Genomic DNA, 18,289 nt, shown 5'->3' with positions numbered 1-18,289 from the left:
CGATTCCTCAGTACCATATAAATAGAAAAAGCTGGAAGTGGCTCTGTGGCTTAAGTGGTAGAAGGCTAGCCTTGAGCAAAAAAAGAGGCGCAGGGACAGTGCGCAGGCCCTGAGTTCAAGCCTCAGGACTGGCCAAAAAAGAAAAAAGAAAAACTAGCACTCCCAAAATATAATCAAATCCTTGATCAAATCTATAAGGTATATCAGGAAACAACTGGGCTTTTGCTCTGGTCTTGGTGGTGGTGTTTTTGTTATTTTGTGTTGTCGTCTTAAAACGGCAAGTCTCCCCATCCAAGAAAGCAACTGTTTGATGGTTGCCTTCAAATTTTTTATATCTTAAAAACTGTAAGGTAAAAGGGCTGGAGGCATGGCTTAGTGGAAAAGCATCTGCCTAGTAAGTGTGAGGCCCTGAGTTCAATACTCAGTACCACCAAGAAAAATAAAAATTACAAGGTAAAAAAAATATCTAGATGTGATAGTAAAACCTTGTTTTTCAACATAGCAAATAGTCATAACCACAAAAGCTTCAAAATTCCTTTGAAATTTCTCAGAAAAGTTATGCATGTATTTGAAAATTAGTATCTTGGTTAGGTAAGAAAGCCAATTCCACATTTAGTGGAATTAAGCTTCTACCCTTTCTACTAACTTTTCGAACGTGGGAATCATTCCAGCTTTCTACTACAGCCAGAGAGCAGTTTACCTGGGCCGGCCTGGCCCCTCCCCAAGACAGCACTTGCCGAGGTCCACACTGGCAAGCTTGCGTCTCTGTCACTGCACAAGTCATTTGTCAAAAGCCTATTTCACATAGCTGTGCTTAATGTCTATAGTACATGTTTCAATCTAAGTATTTCCTAAAGTGCTTATAAATATTGTTATACAAATCAGCAGTATAATATCAGGACCACAGAGAAATTCTTTCATATAACATAGAACAGAATAAGCCTAGAATTTAAGTTGAAATTACATTTTAATATCTTATTATTTCATAACATAGCATAAACAATTCTGGTTCAATCATATTTTAGTAAATTATTAGTATGAACAGTGCTAGAATTTAAAACAAAAAAACTTGTTTGTGCTTATTTAGAAAAGGCTGTTTTGAGATCCAGGAGTATCTGATACTTAGAATACAATGGAACGTCTCCAATTCTATAAAATAGTAAGTGAAGCTTAGTAATTATAAAGAGATTGTGCAAATATTTAAAGTGATTATTAACCATTATATCCAAAAATTGCATTAAAACAGTGGGTAATCTGAATGGCAGTTCTGGAGTTTATAAAACAGGAAGCTGACTAAAGTCAGCTACTATTGGTAAGGGGCCCAGGCCTGACCCATGGCCACAAGTCGGTGGCTTTGGATCACTGGTTGTAGACTCCAATTAGGTTAGGTGGCAGTGGGTCCCTAATAGATTTAATGGGGATAGAGAAGCAGCCCTGCCACTCCCACTCCCCAGGGTTCAAGGAGCTCACCCCCAGGCACATGCAGAGGGAGGCCCTGGTGTTGACCTGCCAGACCTGAGTGCAGGGTGGATGCTGAGCAGCTCACAGGCTCGGGGCCTCCATGCTGCCTTCAGCCAGCCATGGTTCAAGGGAAGCATTAGGAAACTGAGGCTGGGCTCATCAAAGGCCCTCGGGGCCACATCTGGCCAGGGGAATGTCCCTCAGGCCCATACACCTGCCCTCACCTATGCCTGGTCGTCTCTGGAGCTCCTCATACCACCTCCTTGGTTTAACAAGTTACTACATTTCAAGTGAGGGGAAGATGTATGCCGCATTCTCATTTAGCACACACACAAACAGAAAGGCATATATACTCTGCCTTTGAAGTCCTACAGATATTTTGGACACCTAAATCTAATAAAAATTTCTAGTAAACATTAAACTACACAATGCAGAAAACAAACTCCTCCTTGAGTACTTTGTGGAGGGTACAAAATGGAGGCCTCAGAGAAGATCCCAAAGGAACTAGATCTACTCTCCTAAAATACAAACTAATGTGACAAAGATGTGCTGCGACACCACCCGAACACAGATTGACAATGCCACTATGCTAGGAAGAGTCGGGACGAAGACACGCTCCGCTCCGGCTGACGTTTCTCATGTCATCAGGTGGCACTTGGAAGTTCCTGGGTTCACTGCGCCTCACAGACAGATTTAGGGAAGTGGTGGATATGCAACTCACATGAGGATCTCTGGCAATACGGAGACGAGCGTTCTGAAGAGAGCTGTATAAGGAAGAAGTGTTCACTATCGTGTGTGTGAGAAAGGGGCACATACGTGGACTATGCGGACCGTGAACATTCATGTGGTAAAGTGAATAATACACAAAATATTTTCTCCTTAGAAGTGAACTAGTTCAACTTTTTCCATTTTCATTAAAAAAATCCATGCATCATAAACTGAATTCTAATCCATTTCTCATCTAACCCATTCTAATGCTTCATATAACCAAATGAAGCAGAATTAATCAAACCTATTAGATTCATTCCTAATCCCTAAAGGACTTTCATCTTTTAGCATTTCCATGCTAACTAAAAACTATTGATTTTTTTAAGATGTCAGATGTGACTGCCTCATAATTACAATACCGATCTAAGTTCTTAAATGTTTCCCAAGGTTTGAAAAATAAGGAAAAGCAGAGAAATGCCGGGAAACCCATCCATGAGGCCAGCTCCAACGCTGCAGCACCTGCCTCTAGCTAAGTCCTTAACTCTGTCCCTGGGTACCATGATCTCCATGAGCGTGTCCCGTGAAATGCAGACCCCTTCGTGGTGGGAATTAGGTCTTGTCCGTTCTGTATCTGGCGCTCAGCTAAAGCTCCACTGAACATGACACTGAGGTGGTATCTCGTCCCATGTGAAGATGTAGCTCAGCCCGTGTAGCAGAGGGTTGTGTGTGTGGACACAGAGGCCAAACTGGCCTCTATCAAAATCCAGAAGTATGCTGAGGCAGCTGACCCAGGACAGGTGGTAGGGACAAGGGGGAAGGGGAGAGCGACATGGACCACTGTTCCCCGAGGGAGCAAACTGCTTCCCCTGGGGAACTAGCAGGACAAGGGTGCAGTGACCATGCCAAAAAGACAGGAGCCTTTCTGCAAAGGACTGGCTGTGCAGTCTGGGTAGCTCCTCCATCCAATCCAGTGTGTTCTGTGATCGTCGCTGCTTTCAAAGTTCCCAGTGAAATTAAGGTTGGGTCACAATTCCTGACACCAGATGCTACATAAAAAGATACAAAAGAAAACCATTACAATAAAAACTGTCTAAGTTATCAGCCTGATTTAGAGTGACACTAATCAGCAGACCACTGAACTGCTATGGTTGGTAGAAGGGATAGAAAATACCAATAGCATTGGAAAAGGATCCAACAGACAAAAGTAAGGAGTCCAGTGCGGAGCAGAGGCCGAGGCCGAGGCCGAGGCCCCCCTGGACTCACACAGTGGTTTCTATTGTTTCAATCACTTCCAGATCAGACTGGGAAGGGGAGAGAAGGGTGCACTCATCCGGCTCCCAGCTGCTCTCAGGACTGTAATCTTCCTCGGAACTCAGTTCTGCTCCTTCTTCCGTGTCCTCATCACACGATTCCACATAGTGGGCTCCAATGGCATTGATCCCGGAGTCCTCAGAACTCGAGGGAGAAGAGCAGTGATCTATTTTTGGTGTATTGCTCTCTTTTGAAATTAAGGCATCGTGTGCAGAGACCTCCTCGGGGCTCAGCTTGTGGGAGTGCGGCACTGGCTGCTTCTGCACATAGCACATCTTCCCATTAATACACTTCACCTGATAGTTGTCGATGAAGAGGTCTGAGATCATACAGTACCTCGGGGAGTCAGGGGGAAGGGGAGGCTGGAAGACAGATGCAAGTTTCAGAAAGTGTTCTGTGAGCGAGACAGAGATCTGAATGGTGTTTGTGGGTTCTCGAGGCCTGGCAGGGATCTCGGTGCTTGGTAGCTGCTCCACAGGGGTCATAGGCTGATACACGTATTTGCCTGTGGGACACAAAAGAGATGTTGAAACGTCAAGAGTATGTTCTGAAGACTTATGTTTCCTGAAACATTTCAGTAACATCGAGAAAGAAAACAGGAATAGAATCAACAACATTGCAGTTAAATAACTGTAGTATAAGAAACTGTATACGTAGCCGGGCGCTGGTGGCTCACACCTGTAATCCTAGCTACTCAGGAGGCTGAGATCTGAGGATCGCGGTTCAAAGCCAGCCCGGGCAGGAGAGACCTTGAGACTCCTATCTCCAATAAACCACCAGAAAACCGGAAGTGGCGCTGTAGCTCAAGTGGTAGAGCGCTCACCTTGAGCTGAAGAGCTGAGGGACAGTGCCCAGGCCCAGAGTTCAAGCCTCATGACCGACAAAAAAAAAAGAATCTGTGTATGTTCTGAAATTTATATTTAAGTCATTCTAATTGCTCTGAGGAGGTATGTGGTAGATACTGTTTTGTCTTTACAATCAATCTTGAATGTCTTATCATATTGGAACAAAGAATGACTACAGTATAGTATGGGAAAATACACAAGCTGTAAAATAGTATACAATAAAATTGTAATTGTGTGTGTGTGTGTGTGTGTTGATTCCAGGGCTTGAACTCAGGGTCTTGCATTCTTGCTTAGCCTTTTCTATTCAAGGCTGGTGTCCTACCACTTGAGCTACATCTCTACTTTTAGCATTTTGCTGGTTAATTGGAGATAAGAGTCTCAAGATTTGTCTTCCCCAGTCTGGCCTCAAACCTCAAACCTCAGCCTCCTAAGTAGCTAAGATTACAGAAGTGAGACACACTGGCTCTACAACCCCATGTTTACCTTATCTTTATTAAGTTAATACATCTTGAAACTGGATGACTAAAAATGCATCATCAGAATTACAGGAGAACATTCACTTAGTAGATTTCTTTTTGTCTTGCTTGCAGTGCTGGAATGGAACCCAGAGCCTTGCAATGTCTCTGAGCTACACCTCCTATGCCTAACTTTCTGGGCTTTAATCAGAACACATGCAAATACTTATCCAATGGGCAAGAGTGTTGTGGACTGTCCCAGCAAGCCTCCATGCTTGGGGAAGGCTGAAGTTATCACGATGCCTCTAAAGACTCAAAGTGCATTAGTGGCCAGTGTTCTCAAAGTTGTTCTCTCTGACCCAAAAGCCACTGGTGTGCAGTGGCCTCAGACAGGCAGGGGCACAAGCACACGCAGCCAGCTGCCATCTTCCCAGAGAGTCTTCCCCTCTGCTCTCAGCACTGCTTCTCAGTTGCAGGTAAGTGAAATGTGTAATGGGTCCATTTCCTTATTCTTACTTCATTGAGCAAAATTTCCACATGCCAAGTGATGGAAGTTACCCAGTCTGTAAGTATAAAATGATTAAAAAAAAAAAAAAAAAAAGCTAACAGGAGAAAATGGCCCCCCAAGAAGACAGGGTAGCAGCTACTGTAATAGGTATCACCTGGGGATTTTCCTAATTCACATGATTCCCCATTTACATCAACAATCCAAGGCTACACATATTGTGACAGAGCTTTCTTTTTTTTGGAGGGGGGTGCAGTGCTGGGGTTTGAACTTTTGAACTCAAGGCTTGAGGCAGGCATTCTTCCACCAAGACACACTTCTAACACTGGTTTTCACTGGTTGTTTTACAGGTCTCCCTTCATGCCTAGATGTGTAGCCTGGTCTGCAGTGCACTCGTTTTAGGCTTCCTGTCACTGCGACATGACAGATGCAAACCATCACATCTAGCATCTCTCTACTGAAATGGAGTCTCATTGCCTTGAACCTTAATTCTCCTATTCTCAAGTCACTAGGGTTACAGAAATGAGCTGATGGCTCTCCGTGTGATAAAGGTTTTTAACCTTAGCATTACTGGCACTGTGCTCCAGTAAACACGATTGTGGAGGCTGTTTTAGGCACTGCAGGTTGTTTAGCGGCATCCTTGTTCTCTACCCACTCAACTGGTGCCAGTAGCAGCTCTTCCCCAGGCAAGACAACAAAAATATACCCAGACATTGTCTAGCAGTCCAAGGAGCAAGCCCTGTCAGTCAACTCACTGATTTATGGTACCCTTTTTGAAAGCAAACCACTCATTCATCCTGTGTCTCCTGCTTCTGAGTCCTTGGTTATACTGAAGTTCCTATGAAATCAAACTTAGGGTCTTGTTTTCTTAACATTAATGAAGCATGAAAGAATAGCAACAAATCACACGCCACTGCTAATCTACCAAAATCAATCTAGCCTGCTTATATTTTTTATTTTGGTTTCTTGACTCCTATACAAAAAAAAAAAAAGATGCCACAATTTCTTCATAACTAAGTTACTCTAAAAATATCTTCAGCTTCATCCTGGAGTATCACACAGAAAAGGCATATTTAAAAATGGCTACACCTCTGGGTTCCCAGGCTTGGAACAAATATGCAAGCCATATGGTCTGATAAAGTTGGAAGTCAGAAGAAGCTGGTCACACTGCCTGGGGAAGTCTATTTAAAATCTACCAGGTGTCTCTGTGCTTCTATGGATGGAGATATTACCACTTGTCAGGCAGAGGTGAAGGTAGGTCAGATCTGACAGCTGGCATGGGGGGACCCTCACCTCCAAGACTGAAGGCATAGAAGAGGCAGGCCTTCAACCCTACAAGGCCCAGACTTGGGAACAGAGGAGACACCTTTGGACATAGGGCAGAGAAAAGATTAGCCTTTCCTGCTGGAGTGTCAAAAAAATGACAGGAATGAAGGTTTGGTTGTTTCTGTTCTTGGCCAAAGGCTACTGAGCTTAGGAAGCTATCTTCTACCAAAGATTTATTGTAGGCTGCTGCCAGTGCTCACACCTGTAATCCTAACTACTCAGTAGGCTGAGATCCAAGGATCTAGGTTCAAAGCCAGCCAAGGCAGGAAAGTCTGTGAGTCTCTTCCTTCCAATTAGCCACCAAAAAGCTGGAAGTGGAATGTGGCTCAAGTGGTAGAGTGTTAACCTTGAGCAAGAAAAGCTCAACAATAGCTCCCAGGCCCTGAGTTCAAGCTGGTGCAAAGGAGAGCGTATGCACATGCACGTATGTGTACACACAGAGGATTTATTTTAGCATAACAAGAAACATTTCTGCTTCCCCAATAAATGGGAGTTAAAGACTTGTTAATTTTTTTTTGATACTGATATTACTCAAAAGCCAGATGTGGTACTGTGGCTCAAGTTTAAGAGAGTTAGCCTTGAGCAAATGAAGCTCTGAGACAGAGCCCAGGCCTTAAATTTAAGCCCCAAGAAACAGTATTGGGGATTTGAACACAAGGCCTTGCAATGGTTGGCAAGCACGTTTCCACCTGAGCCACTTGGTCAGCCTTTTTTGTGTTGGAAGGTTTATTTCACTTTATGCCTGGGCCAACCCAGACTAGGATCCTCCTATTCGTGTTTCCTGGAGTCAGTAGAATGCGAAGAGTATACTACTATGCCCAACCACTGTGCTTTACCCATAGCTCCTATAGTACCATCTCAGCCATTGATTGAGATAAAGTATAAAAAAATTTTTTTTCTTAGCCTGAACTGCCTTCAAAACTATGTCCTTGGGCTGGGAAGGTGGCTCAGTGGTAGAGTGCTTGCCTCGCATGCATGAGTCCCTGGATTCGATTCCTCAGCACCACATAAGCAGGGGGGAAAAAAGCAAGAATGGAGCTGTGGCTCAAGTGGTAGAGTGCTAGCCTTGAGCTGAAGAGTGCAGGGACAGCGCCCAGGCCCAGAGTTCAAGCTCCACAACTGGCAAAAAAAAAACAACTATGTTCTTATATCTGCTGCCCAAGTAGATAAGATTACAGGGCTTGAGCTACTATGCCTAGCCGTGATTCAATACTTCTGGTATTTCTCAAATAAAATCCTATTCAAGCCAATAAATAAGTAGCTTCCACTGTTCTACATTGACAATAGCTCTGATTTTCCCCTTTATGATATTTGGCAATAATTTATAACACACTTCTCATAATAAATATGTTAATGAGGGCTGGGAAGGTGGCTCAGTGGTAGAGCGCTTGCCTTGCTATGCCCGAGACCCTGGGTTCGATTCTCAGCACCACATAAGCAAAAAGAAAAAAGCTAGAAGTGGTGCTGTGGCTTAAGTGCTAGAGCACTAGCCTTGAGCTGAAGAGCTGAGGGACAGCGCCCAGGCCCAGAGTTCAGGCCCCATAACTGGACCCAAAAAAATAAAAAAATGTTAATGAGACTTAGATTTATATTCTCAGACTGGATACACTGGAATGCCAACTACTTGGGAGGTGGAGATTGGGAGGACTGTGATTTGAGGCAAACATGGGCAAAAAACAAACATGCTTGTTTGTTAAGCTATACAAGGAGGCACAGGTAGAAAATTATGGTCCAAGACTGGCTCCAGCCAAAAAGTGCAAGACCCTAGCAGAAATGACTAACACAAAAAGGGTTGAGGGGAGTAACTCAAGAGGTAAAAGTGGTTGCCTAGGAAGCACACGATCTTGAGTTCAAACTCCAGTACTGGAAAAAAGAAAAAAAACCACAAAGATTTATATCCGTATCTTGGTTCTTTGGTTAAAGAAAAGAATAAGGATATAAGAGAGTTGTTACATACTCAAGCTCATACAGTAAGACAGAGTTAGTTCTCAGACCTAGGCCTTGAGACCTTCTGGGCTCTGCATGCAGGAGGAAACCATTAGCTCAGCCCTAAATAATACCCTAACATCTCACAGCCATTCCCTACCACTGCTTCAGCTGACATCCCACAACTGTAGTCGACTGTAATTACATTGTTGACACAATTGCCTGAAGATGTTTCTTTCAGTTGTAAAGCAAAAAGGGAACCAAAAGCACAAAAATAAATATAGAAAGCAAGCCAAATAAATGTACAATACTCATTAGGCTATTTTATGCACCTTGTTAAAATGTTTGTCTATAATCAGTTATATATTTTGATCTCCCCTTAACCCCCACCCCAGGTCACAGGGCTTGAACTTGGGGTCTGAGCACTGTCCCTGAGCTCTTTTGCATAAGGCTAGTGCTCTACCACTTTGAGCCAAAGCTTTACTTCCTGTTTTCTGGTAGTTAATTGGAGATAAGAGTCTCACAGACTTTCCTGCCTGAACTGGCTTTGAACCTCAATCCTGGATCTCAGGCTCCTGAGTAGCTAGAATTATAATGCCAGGCATGATATTTTGATCTTTCAAAAGATCCTCTAGGAGGAAAATGAGATTTTTGCTTTCACAGATAGTTTTATGGTTGTTAAATGTATGTCCCCTTGACACAGGAAATATATTGCTCTCAGGGGATACAAAAACCTTAATATTAGCCTATGCAAAATATAATTAGGTAAATATGCTGAGATACTAAGGAGTGGCCTGAGATAAATTGAATGCACAGTCTAATTCTTTGATTTCATATTTACTATGTTCCTTTTACTCCCAATGGAGTAAAAGAAATTCTCAAATGATTTTAGCCATTTCTGCAAAGTACACTAGTCATTAGGTTGAGTAGATATCATAAATGAAAAGCAAAATAAAACAGTATTACGAAATTTTCATGGCCTATCTTGCCCCAGTGACAGTACATCAATATTTTTCCACTTTGACCTAGGAGAACACTACAGTTTGCACATTTTCTAATATATTGAAATCCCTATCAGAAATATAAGCATGACACTCGGTTTTTTTAAATTTGAGAGCAGTGTAACTTCTTAGAGTGTCTCACACATTAATATATACAAATTCCTGGTGGAACAGACCACCAGAAGTATGGTTTATCTACTTATTTAGTAAATATTGACTACATATAGCTACTGTTTATACTACTAAATCAAACGCTGCAGGGAAATAAAATGAAGTACAATATGCAGCCCTGTTTCTGGGAGCTTACAAGTTGGTATTGAAGGTGAAAAAGTAAAACAAAACCAGACAGAACTGGTTAAAGCTCAGGCATGCAGACAGGTACCACTCAGTCAGGGGAGGGGACCTGGCTTCAGTGAAGGATCTGATCTGGCTCCTAAAGTCATGGAGCTTAGTGGCAGCAAGCAGAACTGTTCCAGGCTGCTTTCAGAGCTGGGGCATGTCAGGTCAGCATAAGGGTTCAGACAACCAAAGGAGAGAGCAAAAGAAGAGAAAGTAGGACTGAGGCTGCATGGGGCCTGGAGTACATAGCCAAGGAGTTCAGGTTTTGGTACTACAGTAAACTGCTGAAGATCACAAGGATTCAAGGAAGATCTGATCTGAGAGACTCGATATGGTCATAAACGTGCTGATGGACGAGGAGAAATGGGAGTTTAATGGAGGCTGTCACAGCTGTTCTGACATGATGTTCCGATCAAACCCAAAACACATCTAGGCTCAGTGAAAAAAGAAACAAAACAGATGCACCATATGAATATGGCCAACCCCAGGAGGTCAAGGGACACACCAATATGAATCCCACCACTCAGCTCATCAGCTGTTTGGCTTTCATGAAGTTATTAATACCCTCATATTTTCATTTACCTCAGGGTAAAAGTGGTCAGTAAACGCTACACTCCGTAGGGTGGTTGAAGGATTAAACATGAAAATGCACTAGGCACTGGTGGCTCACATCAGAAAGCCTAGTTACTCAAGAGGCTATGATCTGAGGATTATGGTTCAAAGCCAGCCTAGACAAGAAAGTCCATGAGACTCTTATCTCCAATAGATTACTCAGAAAAAACTGGAAGTGGAACTGGAAGTGGTAGAGCGCTAGTCTTGAGAAAAAAAAATCAAATCTCAGGGATATCACACACACACACACACACACACACACACACACACACACACACACACACACACACACACACACACACACACACACACACACACACACACACACACACACACACACACACACACACACACACACACACACACACACACACACACCATGAAAACACTTCCAAACATGAGCTCAGGAAGCTTGCCATCACTATCTGGCCAACCCTTCTAGCAGAGCCTATAACCTGAGTATGTCAGGTACATCCTAAATGAAACCAAAGTTCTTATTCAGCCCTTGCTGTCAATTCCTCTCTGTCTCTGGTCCAGTTCTCTGCCACCACCTGCATTACCCATCTCCAACTCCTACATCTGCTCTCATTCCACTTTTTCTCTTTTTGCCAGTCTGAGGGTTTGAACTCAGGGCTTGGGTGCTGTCCCTGAGCTACTTATGCTCAAGGCTAGTGCTCTACCACTTTGGTCACAGCGCCACTTCCAGCCTTTTCTGTTTATGTGGTGCTGAGGAATCGAACCCAGGGCCTCATGCATGCAAGGCAAGCACTCTATCACTGAGCCACCTTCCCAGCCCTCATTCCACTTTTCAAACTTGTATTTCTGAACTTCAATTACACGGTGACACTCTGCTAGGGACAAGGGTTAAAAGAGCAAGTGAAATGAATCACTCTCTGGTCCTGGAGCTTACGCTTAAAACAGATCATCACATAAGATACATAATTACAAGCCATTCAAAGTGGTAAACAAAAAGTGATAGGAAGGATAAGCAAAATCAGAAATAGAAATCAGGTATTTTGGATGCTTGAGTTGGACTTGAGAAGCCAGGACGACATCCCTCCGGAAAGAGTATTTAGTGCATTTCACCTCAAGAATGGGTGGGTTAACCAGGTAAAAATAGAGACATAGAGATAGGCACCCAGGGCTCATGCCTATTCAGGAGGCTAAGATCTGAGGATAGAAGTTTGAAGCCAGCCGAGGAAAAATAGTCTGCAAGACTTTTCTTATTGCCAATTAACCACCAGAAAACCAGAGTGGCAATGTGGCCCAAAGTGGTAGAGCACTAGCCTTGAGCAAAAAAGCTCAGGGACAGTGCCCAGACCCTGAGTTCAAGCCCCATGACCGACTGGGAAAAAAAAAGGAGAGGTTGAATACTATCACAATAGATCATTTAGTTTGTGCTAAGATACCAGAGGGAAATATTAAACTACAGAGTTTAGTTTTTCTTAATTAAAAAGTCTTGTATTAATGTAGTGTTACATATCGTTCAAATTTTAGGATTGAGGTTTAAGATGTCTAATAGATATCTTAATATTTTCCTGTAAACTCATTGCACACACTGTAATTACTTAGGAAATGAAAATGTAATTTGTAAGATGCATTGAGTATTGTAAACAAACCATTTTTGTTTTGTTTTAAAAAATAGATCATATGGGGCTGGGAAGGTGGCTCAGTGGTAGAGCGCTTGCCTTGCATGCCTGAGGCCCTGGGTTCGATTCCTCAGCACCACATAAAAGAAAAAAGCCGGAAGTGGCGCTATGGCTCAAATGGTAGAGCACTAGCCTTGAGCTGAAGAGCTGAGGGACAGCGCCCAGGCCCAGAGTTCAGGCCCCACAACTGGACCCCCCCCCAAAAAAAATAGATCATTTAAAACTGAAAATAGAACAAGGAAACCTGTTGGGATGCTTGCAATAGGGCCAGGGAATAGAGATAATGCAACAGAGTGACAGAGGCATAAAAGTGATTGGAGTTACAGTCCAAACGTGTGTGGAGCGATAACAATGAAATCCCCCTGTATAACTAATGTAAGCTAATAAACAACGAAGAATGGAGGAAGGCCCAGAGTGGCCAGAGCTTGATAGGAAAAGAAGGAAATAGGGTTGCGGTGGAGGCAGGCAGTAGAAAGCCATTACACAGAGAGAAGTGACAAAATCCAATCTACTTTTATATTGTCTTCCATTTCTATCTGCTTCGCTTCCTATTTCAGCAGTCAAAATAATCCAACACACTCAGCAGACCTCATCAATCCAGCTATCATCCTCTTCCAGTATCTTACTCAGGTATGGATTTAAATCAAACAGCTAAGAGATAGAATGAAGGAGATAGAAAACACCATGGAGCGACTTGTACAAAGCAGTGGCCCTTTACTAATAGATGACCATAATCCCCATTGCTTCAGGGCACATTTCAATACCTTGAAGTATGGCAGCCTGTACAGTGAGACCTGCTTTAAAGTATAACATTTCCGGAAGTGCAGTAAGCTAAGAATAAAGGAGCTGTCCACCCTACTTATGAATTCACAGCAGCCAATTAGAAAAGAGAGAAAATGAAGGTTCTAAACCTTGTCAAGTCTTACCTAAAGCCAAGTCTTTAGGTAAGATAGATATACACAACAAACCCGTGCGTAATTTAACAAGAAACTTCCAGTGAACCACTAGGGGGAAGGCAGAGCGCAAAATGCATCCTACTCACGTAAGTATCTATAAACACTCAGAGGAAAGGTAAGTACTAAGTTGTGGGTGCCAGCATACAGTGTGTAAGCGTTCCAAGAATAGTGAGGACTAGAAGGGTCACAGAAAACATGTAATGTAAAATGAAGGGAAGCAGGACTTGAACAGAAGAGTTCTGCATTCCTCACGTAAAAAAAAAAGGAGGGGGGGGTAAAGTAGTGTGGGATGACTGACAGATGGGGAGACAAGCAACTTGACTGGAGCAGAGGGTTCTTCAACACTAGTCTCATCACTCAGATATTCCACCAAGAGCAGGACCCTTCCCTCGGATAGCAAGTGGGATATAGGAAGAGCCTATGCTGAATAAATTGGCACAAAAGAACTCTTGATCCTGTCTGGGCACACAGGCAATTCAGTTCAAAATCATCTTGACACGTAAGTTTAGCTGAACTACCACACTGGGGGTAAAGGGACAGGGCATAATGAATGAGAAGTCCCTTCCATGTCCTTTGCAGTGGCTAAATAAGTGTTTCATATAGTGACTATGTCTACCTTTTTCCACTTAAGCAGGAAAAGTCCTACTTAATACTGGAGCTACTCTGCAGAACTAGTGGAATACTGTAACTGGTTAGAAAGAGAGCTGAGGGAGCCTTTTTGTCCATGATGGGTCACTGGGGGTAGTGTGAAGCATGAAAACCATATGTTCAAAAAAAAAGGACTGCTGACAGGACATACTAAGTGACTGAAGATCTGCGGAGGAGGGATTGATTGTCGATGATAAACTCATCACAAGGTGAGTAACACCTCTTTTGATCGTTGCTTTAGTAACAACAATGAACGTTTTTTTAAGTAAACTTTGACCTTATAGGTATTTCACAAGACCATCTCAGACTGTTACCTTTCTCTGCCAAAATCACTATGCACGAACTGAATCACCAGACTGGACAGAATTCTGAAACTGTACCCTAAAAAAATCCATTTGTACACAAAGAAATTCCTATGCTCTGCAGCAAAACAGAGAACCCAGGGTATCACAGCGCTGGTGTGGCCCTCTGCCACCTCCCAGCACACAGCTGTGAGTTCTACAGATCTTGAACATGTTATCAGTACCCATTCATTCTGTGGACAGATATTGCTAACAGACTGAAGCAAAGGAAACGGCTTATGACATCTGTCACGTTTATTTATTGATCTACGGGTGAGAAGTTCATAAATTCACAAGTAAAGAATGCTAACTAGCTAATCAGATCCAAGAACAATAAGATCTTGAAGTGTCTGAAAGTGTGTGTGCTTAGCACAGGGCTCAGCAGGGACTCAGGAAATGCCTACTGAATTTTTAAAGTAACTGAAAAATTTTTTTTGTAGGAATCATGTCTATTTATTATTCAAGAACCTCATTTTGAAAAAACAAACTAATATAGTATTCTGGAACTTTATTTTTTTAATAATCTGCCACAATAGTGAAACACACTCTTAACACTGAGATACAGTTTTAAAACATTTCTGTATATGAATTATAGCTCCTAATTTAAATATATTTATAATGTTTTTTCTGCCATCACTTATAAATAATTACCTCTCATTTCTCTTGGACCTATAGGTCAGCCAATTTCAAAATTGGTGTTGCTGGAGAAATCCCGAAATCCCAAGAATTGGGGGTAAGAATAACAAATTTAGTAGCTAATAGCTAAGTGACATCTCTACTATTGAGTCAATGAGGACAAAGCTCATATATTAGCACCATAACTAAGCCTGTTCTAGGACTACCTCTTTGTCCATGGTTAGAGTATAAAATCTAAAAGAGGGCTGGACGCCAGTGGCTCATATCTATAATCCTAGTTACTCAGGAGGCTGAGATCTGAGGATCATGGTTTGAAGCCAGCCTCCGTAGGTAAGTCTTTCAAACTCTTATCTCCAACTAACCAGCAAAAAAATGTAGTAGACCTGTGGCTCAAGTGGTAGAATGCTAGCCTTGAACAAACAAAAGATCAGGGATAGCACCAAGGCCCCAAGTTCAAGCCCCGGGCTGTTCCCTCCCCCCACCCTCAAAAAAAATCTAATAGAGGAGATCACTCCACAGTTGATACTATGAATGCACTAGCTGTCAAGAAGTGTATGGGAGCTCACTTGCAAACTTTCCCTTCAATAACATATGCCATACTGTAATGGACAGAGTTCCTTTAAACATGTTTCTATTACACATGACATGACCTTTCCTAGCACAGTGTATTGGAAAAACACTGCAGGAGCAAGAGGCTTTCCTGCTCTTGCCACTGCAAGTAAGAGGGGCCATCAGAACTCTATCCCAGCCATGTATCCAAGACATGTGGTTCCTCCACAACCTCACAGCTTTGATCTGGCATAGTGGTAACCAAGACTATCTCCAATCAGAAAACAGAGTTCCAAAGGTCTCCTGCCCACATTAAGTCCAACTCCATCCACACAACCAGCCATCAGTTGTTGATTGTTGTGCCCATCTGTATTCCCAAGGGCTGCTGATTATAAGCCACCTAACTGTAGCCCAAGAGAGCAGGGCAAACCAGCAATCTTCTCTGGTATCCCTGGGATTGAACCAAACTTACTCCATGCAAGTGTAAACCCCAGAGTCAGCTGGAATCCTCCCAAGACCCCAAGGAGCCATAGAACATTATTTTATATCTTACATTAAGTTATTCCTTAGGATTACTTTCTATTAAATGCCTTCAGTTAGTCTACTGTATGATTTCTATCTCCTGACTGAACTCAAATTGACCAAGAACTGGTGTAGGATTCCTAATAGGTAGTGATTTTCTGATTGTCTTCTGGAAATAAAAAAAAAGGCATTAAGAAAATAAACAATTCAAAATTAACCTTTTGGGGGCAGTACTAGGATTCTAGGGTATTCAGAGCTTCAGACTGACTAAGCAGGTACTCTAGCACGTGAGCAATGTCCCCAAATCTTTTTTGCTTCTGTTTTTTCAGGTCTTGTTTTGCCTGGGTCCAGCCTCAATCCTTTATTTTACAGCCTCCTGCATAGCTGGGATCATAGACATGCAGATGTGAGGCTGGTTGGTTGATATGGAATATCACTTTTTTGTCCAGACCAGCCTCAAACTACAATTCCAGTCTTCACTTCCCAATATATCAGACTCAGAAAACATTCTTGAATAAACTGTGGGTCATCCAAGAAGAGGAGGAAATGAAAATTCCTAGAATCAAATGAAAATAAAATAAAACTTAATGGAATCTTTGAGACATAGCAAAGGCCAGTACTAAAAGTGAAGTTATAGCTGTGACTACTTTCATTAAAAAGTCAAAGAGATCCTAAATAACCTACTGATGTATTTCAAGCTCTTAGAAAAACAAGAATAAGTCAAAAACAAAAAACAAAGATCTGATCAGAACGTAACAAAATGGAAACTAAAAGAACACTACAATGAATCAAACAAAAGGTGGTTGTTCCAAATGATAAACAAGACTGACAGACCTTTAGCCAAACCAAAATAAAAAAAGAGAGAAGACCAAATTCGTACAATTACAGATTAAAAAAAAAAAACAAAAAACAGGGGGCTGGGAAGGTAGCTCAGTGGTAGAGTGCATGCCTTGCAAGCATGAGGCCCTAGGTTCGATTCCTCAGCACCACATAAACAGAAAAAGCCGGAAGTGGTGCTTGTGGCTCCAGCGGTAGAGCGCTAGCCTTGAGCTGAAAAGCTGAGGGACAGTGCCCAGGCCCAGAGTTCAGGCCCCACGACCGGCAAAAAAAAAAAAAACAGTATCACAAGTATCAATGAAATTCAAATGATCATCAGAGAATACTAACAGGGAGGAACTAGTAGAGAGTAAAGGAAGGGAAGACACTGTACAAAAGGAAATGTACTCATTACCTAACTCATACCATTGTAATCCTCTGTACTCATCTTTATAATAACAATAAAGCAAATAAGAATTTTTTAAAACTTTAAAAAGCAGTCTAATAAACTGGAAAGTCTAAGAAAAAAGGACAAATTTGGTTTCTCAAAACAAAGAGAATATAAACCACTTAAATAAAAATATGAGAAGCAATGAAATTACACTAGTAATAAAGTCTCCCAATGAAGAAAAGTCCAGGACCAGAAGCGAATGGATTCACTGCCAACTTCTAACAGCCATTTAAAGAAGAACTAAGGCTCCTCAAACTATTTAATGAAACAGAAAGGAAAGGAACCACTACTAAACTTGTTCTATGAAGCCTACATTAACCTGATACTAAAATTAAAGGACACAATTAAAAAAAAAAAAAAACAACTGCAGCCAATTTTTCTTTTTCTTTTTGTCTGTTGTAGGGCTTGGACTCAGGGCCTAGGCTCTGTCCCAGAGCCTCTTTATGCTCAAGGCTAGTGCTCTACCACTTGAGCCACAGCTCTACACTCTACAGCCAATTTTCTTGATGAACAAAAATGCTCAATAAAATATTTGCAAACAGAATTCAAAACATTAAAAAGCATGAGGTTGGTTTCGCTCCAGAAATGAAAAAAGGGTTCAAAATATTAAACATACTACAGCACATAAACAGAATCACATTATCATTTCAATAGATGCAGAAAGTCTTGGACAAAATTCATGATAAAAGCCAAATGAACTAGCAATAAAAGCATATACCTCAACATAGTAAAAAGCCACAGCCAACGTTATACTAATTGGTGAAAAACAGAAACCATCTTAAATGAAATAAGCCAAGCTGAGAAAGACAAATGTCACATGGTCTCTCTCTAGGCAGTATGACAAATGTCACATGGTCTCTCTCTAGGCAGTATCAAGACCTACACAAAAAAAGAATGGCACAAGTGTAGAACAGGGGGACTGTTTGGGGTGGGAGTCATTAGGAGTGGGAAGGAGAAAAGAAGAGGGTACAGCAGGATCAAAGTTTCATACACATGTATAGAGTAATGAAATCTAAGAAAAATTGTTTTAAAAGAAGAGTGATAATAAGGAGTAAAAGAGGTGGTAAATTTGATCTAAGTACATCATATGTACATATGGAGAAATCACAATGCAATGCTTTTGTACAATTTACATAAAAATAATTTATAAAAAGAAACTAAGCAGTTCGAGCTAGGCATGTCAGTTCAGTAGTAAAGCACTTGCCTAGTAAGTGACATAGTTTGACCCAGTA

General features: G+C 41.9%; 1 protein-coding gene across 1 annotated transcript in view; it reads right to left on the bottom strand.

The window, feature by feature from the left end:
* Window positions 1–1,800: 1,800 nt before the first annotated feature.
* CUNH3orf70 (chromosome unknown C3orf70 homolog) overlaps window positions 1,801–18,289 on the bottom strand; it is a 55,017-nt gene continuing 38,528 nt past the window's right edge. The window contains exon 2 of the mRNA XM_042670062.1: window positions 1,801–3,985. Within this exon, the coding sequence (XP_042525996.1) occupies window positions 3,429–3,985 (557 nt within the window). The 3' untranslated portion in view covers window positions 1,801–3,428. The remainder of the gene's footprint in view (window positions 3,986–18,289) is intronic.

The sequence above is a fragment of the Dipodomys spectabilis genome, unplaced genomic scaffold (genome assembly GCF_019054845.1).
Source record: "Dipodomys spectabilis isolate Male_0828 unplaced genomic scaffold, ASM1905484v1 ptg000017l, whole genome shotgun sequence".
Classification (NCBI taxonomy): Eukaryota; Metazoa; Chordata; class Mammalia; order Rodentia; family Heteromyidae; genus Dipodomys; species Dipodomys spectabilis.
The sequence above is the reverse complement of the archived record's forward strand: the minus strand, read 5'-3'. Positions and strand labels throughout refer to the sequence as shown.